We start from the raw sequence: 12,905 nt of genomic DNA on the forward strand, positions 1-12,905 counted from the left end.
AGGGAAAATTATTTTCCTGTTATGATTTCCATCTTTAAGTTACTCTGCATGTAACTTTAAAAGTGAATAATAGGTTATATGGGAAGGTGTATTCATAGGTCAAAATCTTACTAGTTTATTACTGTAGGCAAAGAATTCAAAGAATCTTCTCACTTGGAGATTAACTGTGTGACTAAGAAACATAATATTGTATTTTAAGATCTTATTCTATGCTTGTCCTACAAATGGATAAATGACTTACTTGTATCTGAATAGTAACTAATCCTTGGTATAATACTGGTGGCAAAAATCTGCAGAATTGATTACTGATGGTTTGATATAGTATAGGGTTTAGGATTAAACAGATTATTTAAGCAGATTTGAATGGCTTGTTTAAACTGTTGATCCAGTGAAAGAGGTTCACTTATTTGCAGTTCTGGAGGTATAATGGGAAAGAGTTCAGTGCCCCTGACCTAGAACTTTAGGAATCTGGTAACTATACTTATGAATTGGCCATTAAACTCCTTTGCTATTCTTTATAGGTTTTTAACAAGTTAATCAGGCGCTACAAATACCTGGAGAAAGGTTTTGAAGATGAAGTTAAAAAGGTATGAGGAACAATACACTTTGTGGAAACAAAAGGTTGGGGTCGAAGAAGAAGGGAATGGTAGATTCTAATTCTGCCACATATTTGAGATCTGTTAATTTTGGTGGGCTATCTTTGAAATGTGCATCGTTTTACACTCTTTCTTAGCCCTGTGTCCAAGTAAGTGGCAAAAGGTCATTAAATTATATGGAATGGTCAATTCACCAGTGAAAATCTTATTATATTTGCATTCCTATAAGCAATGAATCCAAGTACTTCTGACTTAAAGATTGTTAACTGTGATTGAAACATAGAACTGTATTTTATGATCTTTCTGTTACTGTCCTATAAATGGGTAAACGATTTATATTTAAAAATCAGTGAGGTTTGTTTAGGAGATAGTGTATAGCATCAGAGCTAGAAATATAGAGACTGAAGGAATTTAGCATGCTTGCTATTGAGTCTCAGCAATTCTGCATGTCATGCACAGAAAATCTTAGCATTTATCAAGTACTATTTTGGTTATTAATTCATTTACTATTCACAAAAATCCTGTGGCGAGTTGTATTGATAAATGCTAGGAAATTGGGGCAGAGAGGTTAAGTTACCTAAATGGTTAATTGACCTACGATCATTCAGCAGGTTTTGGCTTAGATATTCAGAGATAAATTCAGGTGGTAGTATCCTTGATACCATTCTTTTAACCAATATACAATGAATGCACTTTTCTTTTTTTTTTTTAATTGTATAATAGTTTGTTTTTACATATTTTTGTGCATTTTTCCACCTTAGTTGCAATCCCCTTGGGTTTCCCATCACCAAATCACCCATGTGCCATCACCATAGTCCAGTGCATTTCCCTCCCCCCGCTGTTTTTGGTCCCATTTCCTACTCCACCCCCACAAAATATCTCTGGTATATAGCTGTTCATCATTATCATTATTTTCTCACGTGTTCTGTTATATTCCTGCTATCAGAGAAACCATCCAGTATTTTTCCTTTTCTTTCTGGCTATCACACGTTCACTAAGCATGATCTTTTCCAGTTCCATCCATGTTGCTGCGAAAGACATGTGTTTCTTTTTTTTTTTTTTTGGTTGTTGAGTAATATTCCATTATGTGTATGTACCACATCTTTTTAATCCAGTCATCCATTTTTGAGTATTTGGGCTGTTTCCATGTCTTTCCAATTGTGAATAAAGCAGCAATAAACATGGGGGTACAGATATCTTTTTGTACCAGTGTTTTTGTGTCTTTTGGGTAGATACCTAGGAGTGGGATTGCTGGGTCGTAGGGAAGCTCCATGTTTAGCAGTTTGAGGAGCCTTCAAACAGTTTTCCATAGTGGTTTTAGTGTATTTTGTTTTTTGTGTTATTAACAGGATACAAATAGTTGGATTTTTGGCTGCATAAACAGCACTTCTATGTGGTAAGTCTTTTGAACCAACATACACTTATTCACAAATTACACTTTTAGAGTATCTTTGTATATTCTCAAGCTCATTTTGCTGCTATATTAAACTGTAGTACTGGTTTTAAAATAGAAATTAACATCATTAATATGTGCAAACATTGAAATGGTAGTTAGGAAGAGCAATCTTTTTGTTCTATAAGAGACAAATATGAGTGGAATATAGTGAATTAAATTTACTAGTTTTCATTTCATTAGACCTCTTTCTGATAGATCTTTAGTTTTTCTTTCCTCTTAAGCTTACTTATTTATAATATTTTAACATATTTGGTCTTTGATTATATTTTCACATTTATTTCAGCCAGCAAGGAGTTGATTTATCATGGAAAGCTGAACTTCTGCCAACAATTAAGGTAAATCATGGCTTTAAAATTTTAATATTTGGGGGTAAAAAGGCTCAAATCTATAAGCATTTTAGATAAACTTGACTTTTTGTAATATATTTTAGACTTCTTTTCTTGAAATACATTTAATGGAGAACAACATGTTTTTTGTTTTAACTTTCAGAGGTAAAAGTTATGTTCAGAACCCTCTAAATAAAATTAAGTCTGTATGTTACAACGTCATGCTAAGAGCTAGAGGGTATACTTGGAATGGTGTGCCTTAAAATAAAAGCTAGGTAGTATCTCAAAATTCATTTTTGAAGAGAAGACCTACACTAGGAAAGTGAGCATCTCAAAGAGACCCAAAGAAGCTATTAGCATAGATAGCAACACAGAATATATGTTGTTCTTTCAAATCACTTTACCTTTTATTCTCTCTAAGGTGTCTGTCTCAGTTGCCTGGAACTATGTTTGTATGACCCTTTTACTTATTTTTTAAATAATATAATAGTTTATTTTTATATCTTTTTGTGCATTTTTCATCTCAGTTGCAATCCCCTTGGGCTTCCCATCACCATATTATCCATGTGCCATCACCACAGTCCAGTGCATTTCCCTCTTCCCACTGTTTTTGATCCTATTCCCCTCTTCACCCCCATAAAATGTATCTGATATATAGTTGTTCATTATTATTATTATTTTCTCGCCTGGCCCGTTATATTCCTGCTATGAGTGAAACAATGGGTACTTTTCTTTTTCTTTCTGGCTTATTTCACTAAACATGATCTTCTCCAGTTCCATCCATGTTGCTGCAAAAGGCATGTGTTTGTTTATTTTTTTTGGTTGCTGGGTAATATTGTGTATATGCACCACATCTTTTTTTTTATTTTTAAAGATTTATTTATTCATACAGAACTGGGGTACAGGCCAGAGATGCAGAGGGTAAGAGGATTCACCAGGGATAGAGTGGGGAGCAGAACAGGCAGATTAATGAAGTACACTGCTGAGGGGAGCAGCGGGCTGGTCAGGAGAGGTCTGCCACACCATGTGGATCTCCTCCGGGGCAGGCGGGGATCGAACTCATGCGGAAGTGGCTTAAGCTTCTTAGTGCAGTGCTTTAACCCGCTGCGTCACCAGGGATACACCACATCTTTCCAATCCAGTCATCCACTTTTGGGCATTTGGGCTGTTTCCATGTCTTTCCAATTTTAAATAAAGCAGCAATAAATATGGGGATGAAGGTATCTTTTTGAATCAAGTTTTTGTGTCTTTTGGGTAGATAGCTAGGAGTAGGATTGCTGTGTATGACCCTTTTAAAGCCCTTTAATTTACATTCAAACATAGAAGTCTGTTGCAGAGACTTTTTTGAGTAAGTTCAAGTAAAGCACAGGAACTTATGTTTAGCAAGCACTTGCCAGGTAAATCTGGTCAGTTTGTAGAGAGCCACTCATTGACAGTTCTGTAACTTCACACTTCTGTCCTACTTTCCTACATAATATCTGCAGAAACTTCTTAATGGATACAAATTATTACAATATGTACTTTCAGGAAAAAACTAGATTTAAAAACTTTATCTGGTAGCTTGGCTTTTCATAAACCTAAGATTTCTCCTTAAACGCATTCCTCAAAATTTCACACTAGCATCTAGTTTTGAGAGTTGAAATGAGAATAAGTGATCAATTGGGGGAAATGCATAATTAGGTCTATTGTGTCTTAATTTTGTTACTGAATAAGATCCAGGGAATGATGTTCATATTATCAGTCAGATATTCTTTACCATTGGTAGAACATCAGAATCATTTGAGATTAAGTTACAACTCTTCCATCAAAGTTAACTCTAGCATCAACTATTGAGTGCTCTTTGTGATATACTACCAAAGTAAATGTTGAAATAATACTGTTATATTTTACAAAATAGACAAATTATAAAAAGATAATTATGTGAAATAATGAAGTTTAGTGTTAAATGCCTTGTTTTACAAGAAAAGTCACAGTTCAAGAAATATTTTTGGCAGTTCATATTAACATCAAGGGTTTGATTTTCAGTAGAGCTATTGATTCAAAAATGCATGAACAATTCATGAAGTACTGAATGTGTAGTTTGAAATCTGCTTTTAGAAAATAACTTATTAAGAAGTAAGTGTTTATAATATCTTTTAACATTTTTTAGAGATCTATATACTCCAGAAATAAAATCAACCTTTTATTTTTATCTTTTTTAGTCTCTGACGTTAAGACTTCAAGACTACCCATCTTTATCTCATCTTGTTGTTTATGTGCCATCTATTCATGGAAGTAAGGTAACAAATGGATTAACACTTTTATCACAGTGTTTTGGGTATGCTCATGCTAAATTTTTTATGTTATTTTTGTGAACTTTATAAGGTAGGGCTTTTCTAAAGCAATGACATTTTGATGACCTACCTGAGACTATTAAATAATTTGGATCATCTGCTCTTAATTTGAACTCAGTGGAATAAATCCAAGTCTCTCTTCTTTCTTTTGGGAATTACCACTTTATTATTCTTTCAAAATATATTAATCATTGAGTACCCTTTTATATGCAAGACTCTGCCAAGAATTACAGCAGAATTACCTCCACAAAGGAGGGGGACACAAACTCTGATCTCAAAAAGCTATATGCAGTTGGGTAAGGAGAGAGAAATAGGAGATAAAGGAAAGAATGAATATAGCATATACATGTTAAGCATAAAGGATATGTGTGAGGATTTCTCTGGTGTTATCAAGAAAGACTTCATTATGAGGTGATATTAAAATTACCTCATTGTTGGGACTGTAGACTGGTCCAACCCTATGGAAAATAATATAGAGGCTTCTCAAAATAGATCTATGTATGACACCTAATTCCACTCCTAGATATCTATACAAGAATGCAAAAACAGTAATTTGAGGGGATATATACACTCCTATGTTCATTGCAGTACTATTTACAACAGCCAACTTGTGGAAACAGCCTAAATGCCCAAATAAAGAAGAGTGGATTAGAAAGATCCGGAATAATACTTGGCTATTAAAAAGGTGAACCTTTACCATTTACAAAGTATGTGTGAAAATGCAGCATATGATGCTAAACAAAATAAGTCAGAAGGAGAAAGACAAAAACTGGATGGTTTCACTTACATGCGGAATATAGAGAAACAAAACAAAGATCAGACAAAACCCAAACCCTTACAACCTGTGGCATCTGACTGAAAACTGAAGCAACCAGAAAAGAAGGGTGACAAGGTGGGAGAGGGGTTAGAGTTAGAGTGTGATAGCTCACATCTTCTCCATAGTTGGAGACCCTTATTCCCCATCCAAACAACATGTGAAGATATTTTATTACACATTTAATTATATATTTTTTCTAACCAATCTTTTATATTTCAGTTTGTTGTAGATTGTGAATTCTTTAAAAAAGAGACAAGATCCATACAGCTTCCTGTTACTCATCTTTTTTCCTTTGGTAAGTACTTTATTTTGGAAATCTTAAGAATTGCTTATATTTTTAGCAATGCTGATTATCTGGCCAGATAGTTACAGAGCCTTGTAACATTAAATGTTGTGTACTTCAAGAATAGTATAGTTTTCAAATAATCATATGATATTGTTCATTGGTTTCATTGTTATTTGATAACTGGACCAACAGTTATCTTCTGACAAGTAGACTTTAAAAAGAAATTTTCTCTACAATCACATATATTTGTGTGTAATGGAATGTTTGTGTTCTCATTAAAATTTATGCTCAATATTGACCATTTTGTTTGTTTATATTGTATTTTTATAAAATATTATAAAGTTGAGTTATGTTTCATTTTTGAATTTCCATTTTTTTTAAATTGAGGTAACACTGGTTTACAACACTGTATATGTTTTTAAGAACTTCACACTTAATGCATGTTACTACCACCAAAGTGTTATAATCCTTCACCATAATCTCTTCCCCCTTTGCTTCTATTCTACCCTATTATTTCTCTACTAACCTCAGTTCAAGCTGCTAGAATCCAAAAGTTTTTTTGTCTACTTGCTTGCTTTTTTTAATATTCCAAATGTGAATGAAATCATCCAGTATTTGTCTTTCTCTGTCTAATTTATTTCATGTAGTATAGTATTCTCAAATTCTACCCATGTTGCTGTAAATGAGGGGAGTATGTCCATCCTTCTTAATAGCTGAGTAGTTTTCCATTGTAGCCCATCTTAATCCAGTCATCTACCAAGGGGCTCTTAGGTTCTTCACTTATCTGGACTATTGTAAGTTGTGCCCTAATGAATTTAGGGGTACATATGTTTTTTAGAATTAGTGTTTCTTTTCTTTGGATAGCTACTTAGAAGTGAAAATACAAGATCATATGGTAGATCTATTTTTAATTTTTAAAAAAGATTTATTTATTTATTTATGCATACAGAACTGGGGTACAGGCCAGATGTGCAGGGATGGTGAAAGGATTCACCAGACACAGTGGGGAGCAGAACAAACAGATTGATAAAGTACGCTGCTAAGGGGAGCAGTGGGTGAGACAGGACAGGTCTGCTGTGCCATATGGATCTCTCAAACGGAAGCAGCTGCAGCTAGCTTCATAATGCTGTGCTTTAAACCATTGTACTACCAGGGAGGGCCCCTATTTTTAATTTCCTAAGAAATCTCAACAGTGTTTTACATAAAGTCCGAACCAGTTTACATTGCCGTTGGCAGTGCAGATGGGTTCCATACTCTTGATTATTGACCCTTTTACAAAGGTTTATTATGAGGTATAAATTGCTGTCTGCCTTATGAAGGTTTCAAACTTTATCAAAATTTTTTACTGTATTTTATTGTGATAAAGTATACATGAATATGTTATATAGTCTTTTAAATTTTATTTTGAAATAGAAAAATTATTGACTTACAGAAAAATTATTGAGTTCTCTATGTCCTTCACATATCTCTCTTTAATGATGATTTTTGGATTCGTTCTTCCACACAAGAAGTAAAATCCTGTAAAAACTCTTTTTCTTTTGTAATGTTAAATAAATCTGTTGGCCTCACTTTAATTTTGTTTAAGCAATGAGTACTTTTTAAAAAATTGTTTGGCATTATAACTAATACAGGGTTTTAAATTAAATAGGTTTATCTTCAAGGAAAGTAATATTAAATACAAGTGGCCTGTTCTACAATATAGAGCTTCTTAACTTTGGACAGGTAATTATCCTTTTTATAACTGGTATTTGACATTACTTTCTATTTAGCTAAATAAATAAACTTTTGTTTTTTGCTTTTGTGGTCAAACCATTAGATATATCAAGCTTTTAAAATCAACGTAGTAAGCAAGTGCTCAGGAGCCAAAGGTAAGTGTATTTTCTGAATAGTTGTAGTACTATAATCTGAAGAATCAATAGATCTTCACTTGAATTTTGTATAACACTTATTCTTTCCTATGAAATAAGGTAGATATATAATAGATGTTTATATTTCCGACAGATTGAACATAGATCTTTCTTGACAGTAAGCATTGTCTTTCTCAGTTTGAATATCAACATTTAAAAAATTACTGTGTTAACTTGCTGTTTTACAGTTGTAATTTAAATTTATCTGTTTAATGTTTTTCTAGATTTTCAGTATAATTCCCATGTGTTCTTATATCTTTTGTAATTCTAATTAGACACCATTTAATGATTCCCTATTATTTCTTACTATGTAATATAACATGCACTAATTATTTTTTATGAAATGGGTAATTATATAATTAGGTATTATATAATGTTACATAATGTTTATGTAACATTTAGTTAACACAAGGTTTATAATACATATTTCATTTGTTTTCACAGAAGAAATAACTAGTATCTATAAACTTCATATCCCCTGGTCTTATGAAGATTCACTAACCATTGCACAGTAAGTATATGAATTTACTTAATATGTTGGTGTTTTTGAATAATACATATTCTACTTAGTTTTAAATTTTAAATCTTAGTGAAAATATTAAAGTGTCTCTTAATAAAATATAAATGTCCTTTATGTGGTATTTTGCCCATAGGATATTGTAACAAAATAATATATAGAAATATCAAACAAAAAATGATTATTTAAATAATACAGAATTTATGGCCCTCCCTGGTGGCGCAGCGGGTTAAAGCACAGCACTGAGAATCTAAAGCCGCTTCCGCATGAGTTCGATTCCCGCCTGCCCCAGAGGTGACCACATGGTGTGGCAGACCTCTCCTGACTCGCCTGCTGCTCCCCTCAGCAGTGTACTTCGTTGATCTGCCTGTTCTGTTCCCCACTCTGTCTCTGGTGAAGCCTCTCACCCTCCACATCTCTGGCCTGTACCCCAGTTCTGTATTCATAAATGAATAAATCTTAAAAAAAAAAAAAGATACAGAATTTAAACCTTACTTGTTTGAAATGTGAACCTCTTTCCATCTTGTACCTCTACCCCTGTGCTCTAGAGGGAGTATTCAAACTGACTACTGCTTTTGTAGTCACAAAAGCACCCATTCATAATAATGTATTTGTCATCTAGTGTCCTCTATATTATAATCTTGTATTGTGCTGAAGGTTGACTTAACACTAAGGAAATATGTTCGTAGCATTTTATATTTGAGAGCTGATATTTAGGTTATCTTTTCAGAGTTCCATCTAACACAGAAATTTCCCTGAAGCTCCATGTTGCTCAGCCAGATAATGATAGCCATGTAGCATTATTGAAAATGTACACATCATCAGACTGTCAGTATGAGGTAAGTTGCATGTTTGCTTAATTTTTAAGATTTAGTTATTGAAAAACTGGAAATATGTTTTACATTACTTATAGGTATATGGCAATGTAGAAGCCAATAAAGAGAAAAAAATAGACATCTCTAATACATTAAAAATTTTCCTTATTGCTTTTTAGCACCTCTTCAATATTTTGTTAGATAGACCACTGAAAGTATGCACCTTAATAAGTAGCAAAAAATAAAAATTCAGTTGTAAATTAACCTTATAAATTTGGAAGTTCAAATTCCTCTATAGATTGAAGAACATTATGAAATCAGCTGACATGGCTTTATTGTGGTAATTAGCATAATGTGTAATGGTTTTCAGCTCTCTGGATGAGTTTAAGAATTTTCTTTGCTTTTCACTATTTTAAACTCTGTTTATATGCAGTTTACTGCTTATTCTTTTTATGGTCATGGTAGCTCTCTTAATAAGAAAAGGGGAATAGAGTCATTAGTAACATTTTTATTTCTTATGGGTTCATAAACTAAATGTGTCTGTGTGTCAGAACTTACCAGAGTTTAAATAAGTGGTGACATCATAGGTTCCTAGTTATGTGAAATATCTTCTTTCTACTCTACAGCTTTAAACCAGACTAATTATTTGAATTCTTTATTGAAACTAACTTAGGGTAAATTTGTTGTGGCAGGTCAAATGAATAGAATCTTTCCATAATCAAATTTTTCTTGGATCTTTGGATTTCATGTATTTTATTTATTGCTTTAATAATTTGCCTTTTGTTTTTACCATTGAAGGATTTTCAAGGCTGTATTTTTTAATATCTTTTGTTGACATAACATTGATTTATAATACTGCACATGATTTGTAGGCTCACATCTTTTCAGATGTATGTTAACACACCATACCAATAATCCTCCAGAATAAGCTTTAATGTTTTTTAACTTGCTTATTCACATTTCTAATATCATAGAGATGTTAAAATTTACATTAACTTTGGCCACAAATACTTCATGTTTGGTTATCAGAACAATCATGAAATATTTTTCCTACATTTTAGTGTGTTGTATATTTTCTGACAATCCATTTTCCAGATGTCCATATATATTTTTTCATAATTAAATTTATTTATTTTCTTACATTATTGTTCATTTTATAGTTGGTTTCTCCCTGCAGGAATAGTCCCCATAGCTCTCCTACCACCATGGCATCTGTGATCAATCACTATAGTCTATAGTCTTCCTCCCTACCCTTTTTTGTCTCTTCTGCCTCCTCCCTTGCTATATACCTCAGATCTATGGTCAATTTGCAGTTTTGTCTTTTTCCTGGCCCCTTGCATCATTTTCTGTATATTTTACATAAAAGTGAAACCATTCAGAATTTCTTTTTCCTCTGACTTATTTCAGTGAGAATAATCCCTCCCAGCTTCATCCATGATGCTGTAAATGGCATGAGTTTATCTTTTTTGATTGCCAAGTTTCCATTGTGTATATATACCCTATCTGATCAGTTCATCTGTTTGGAGGCACTTTGGTTGTTTCCTTATCTAATGTAAATAATGATACAATAAATATAGGAGTAAAGTTTTCTTTCAAATTAGTGCTTTTGTGTTCTTTGGGTAGATTCCTAGGAGTGGACTAGTTGGATCATATAGTAGATCCATTTTTAATGTTTTGAGACTTCACACAGCTTTTCATAGTGATTGGACCAGTTTGCATTCCCAACAGCAATGTAAGAGGGCTCCTTTACATCCACATCCTGGCTAGCTTTTGTTGTTTCCAGTTTTTCGCAATGGACCACATGGGCTTCCATAGTGGCCTAGTGCTATCACATTATCACTATTACAGCCTGCATTCGATCCTGACAAGGGAGCTAATCCACAAATGGTGCAGCAGACCTCTCCTGTTTCATCTGCGGCTCTCCTTAAAGTGTATTTCAGTAGATCCTATTTTGCTCTCCACTTTGTCTCTGGTAAATCTGCTCATTGCACTGCACCTCTGACCTCACCCCAGTTCTTCTATACATAAATAAGTAAACAAGTCTTTAAATAAAAAAAAAATATGGATCATTCTCAAAAGTATCAGATGGTATCTCATTATGGTTTTGATTTGCAGTTACTGATAGTGATGTTCAACATTTTTTTTTTTTTTAAAGATTTATTTGTGCATACAGAACTGGGGTACAGGCCAGAGGCTCAGGGGCGGTGAGAGGCTTCACCAGAGACAGAGTGGGGGGCAGAACAGGCAGATTTATGAAGTACACTGCTGAGGGGAGCAGCAGGCGGGTCAGGAGAGGTCTGCCTCGCCATGTGGATCTCCTCCGGGGCAGGCGAGAATTGAACTCATGCTGAAGGGGCTTTAGATTCTCAGTGCTGTGCTTTAACCCGCTGCGCCACCAGGGAGGGCCGATGTTCAACATTTTTAATATGCTGTCAGCTATTAGCATTTCTTCTTGGAGAAACTTCTTTTTTAACTTTTCTGCACTCCTTTTGACTTGGTCATTTGCTTTTCTTGAGTTGTGAAACTCTTTGTAGATCTTTGATATCACATGTATGATACCACATGTATGGTATACAAATATTTTATCCCATTCTGTAGGATTTTTCTTTGTTTTTGATACTTAAGTCCTTTATTTTGACAAAGCAGAGTAAGTCTTCCCTGTGAAAGATTTGTTTCCTTTCCCTGGATTTCCTAATATCAAAAAAGGGATATATATGGTAGAAGTAATGAGTAATAATTTCTTTTTAAAATATTGTTTTATTTAAAGTTTTACTAAATGTGCTCTTTGTTCCTGGTTTTATATTACATGAAATTATTTTTATGAACTTTATTCACATATTTAGCTGTATTAGTGCTATGCTGTTGTATGTTTGAGATTTTAAAGTACTACTTATATAGTAAGTTTATTAATTATTGCATAATTTTTTAGCAAGTCAGTTTCTGAAATTGGTATTCAATAAACTCTTTTAGGCTTGTATGATTTGACAATATAGTATACTGGTTAATTATACATTCTAGTAAGTAAAAGATTACTACATGTACCACAGCAAACCCCTGGTGGTCAAAGAGTTAGAATATGAGAAGGTATACTAAACTGTGAAATTATTCTTGATACAAAAGATTGTTTTAACATTTTGAATGTTTTCATATTTATCTTCATAACAAAATAATAATTATGGCTAGATAATGTGCAGAAGTACTGAGTAAAGTATAAAGTAGAGGAGTTTAGAGAAAATAATTTTTTTTATAAAAGTTTATTTTTACATCATTTTGTACATTTTTTTTCCATCTCAATTGTAATCCCCGTGGGTTTCTCATCACCATGTCACCCGTGTGCCATCACCATAATCCCATGCACTTCCCTCCCCCCCCCACCATTTTTGATCCCATTCCCCACTTCACCCCCGCAAAATGTCTCTGGTATATGGTTGTTCATTATTTTTGTTAGAAAATAATCTTTTTTTAATGATTGTTTTAAACTAGGTGACAGTTAAGACTTCCTTTTCACAAATACTTGGACAGGTAAGAGAACCTTCTTATTGATTATTTATTGCCTTGTGAATAGATACTGTAATAAAGGAGTTGCAAATCATTTCTGTAAAAGGTCAGAAGATAAGTATTTAGCAGAGCACATGCGGCCACATGTTGCTGCTGCTGCCTCTGTTACATCTATTGTTTTCTTCTTTTTTCTCCTTCCTTTTTTTTTTTTTTTTTTTACATATTTGTATGTTCCTTCCTATGACCATTCTGGATTTCTCATGTCCTGAATACTTAATATATTTCTATACCTTTAGCCAAACTATTTCTCCTACTTGAAATATCTTCTCCTTTTTTAATTCTTTTTTTTTTTTT

The 12,905-nt window shown here is 33.3% G+C and overlaps 1 protein-coding gene across 1 annotated transcript in view; it reads left to right on the forward strand.

The window, feature by feature from the left end:
- Positions 1-12,905, forward strand: part of PGAP1 (post-GPI attachment to proteins 1) — a 55,779-nt gene that overhangs the window by 27,214 nt on the left and 15,660 nt on the right. Inside the window, exons 11-19 of the mRNA XM_004674420.1 lie at positions 1,946-1,992; positions 2,336-2,387; positions 4,580-4,657; positions 5,748-5,823; positions 7,463-7,536; positions 7,631-7,682; positions 8,166-8,232; positions 8,969-9,077; positions 12,537-12,575. Coding sequence (XP_004674477.1) covers positions 1,946-1,992; positions 2,336-2,387; positions 4,580-4,657; positions 5,748-5,823; positions 7,463-7,536; positions 7,631-7,682; positions 8,166-8,232; positions 8,969-9,077; positions 12,537-12,575 — 594 coding nt within the window. The remainder of the gene's footprint in view (positions 1-1,945; positions 1,993-2,335; positions 2,388-4,579; positions 4,658-5,747; positions 5,824-7,462; positions 7,537-7,630; positions 7,683-8,165; positions 8,233-8,968; positions 9,078-12,536; positions 12,576-12,905) is intronic.

This window comes from Condylura cristata, unplaced genomic scaffold, assembly GCF_000260355.1.
Source record: "Condylura cristata isolate star-nosed mole 26May11 unplaced genomic scaffold, ConCri1.0 scaffold00002, whole genome shotgun sequence".
In the NCBI taxonomy this organism is placed as follows: domain Eukaryota; kingdom Metazoa; phylum Chordata; class Mammalia; order Eulipotyphla; family Talpidae; genus Condylura; species Condylura cristata.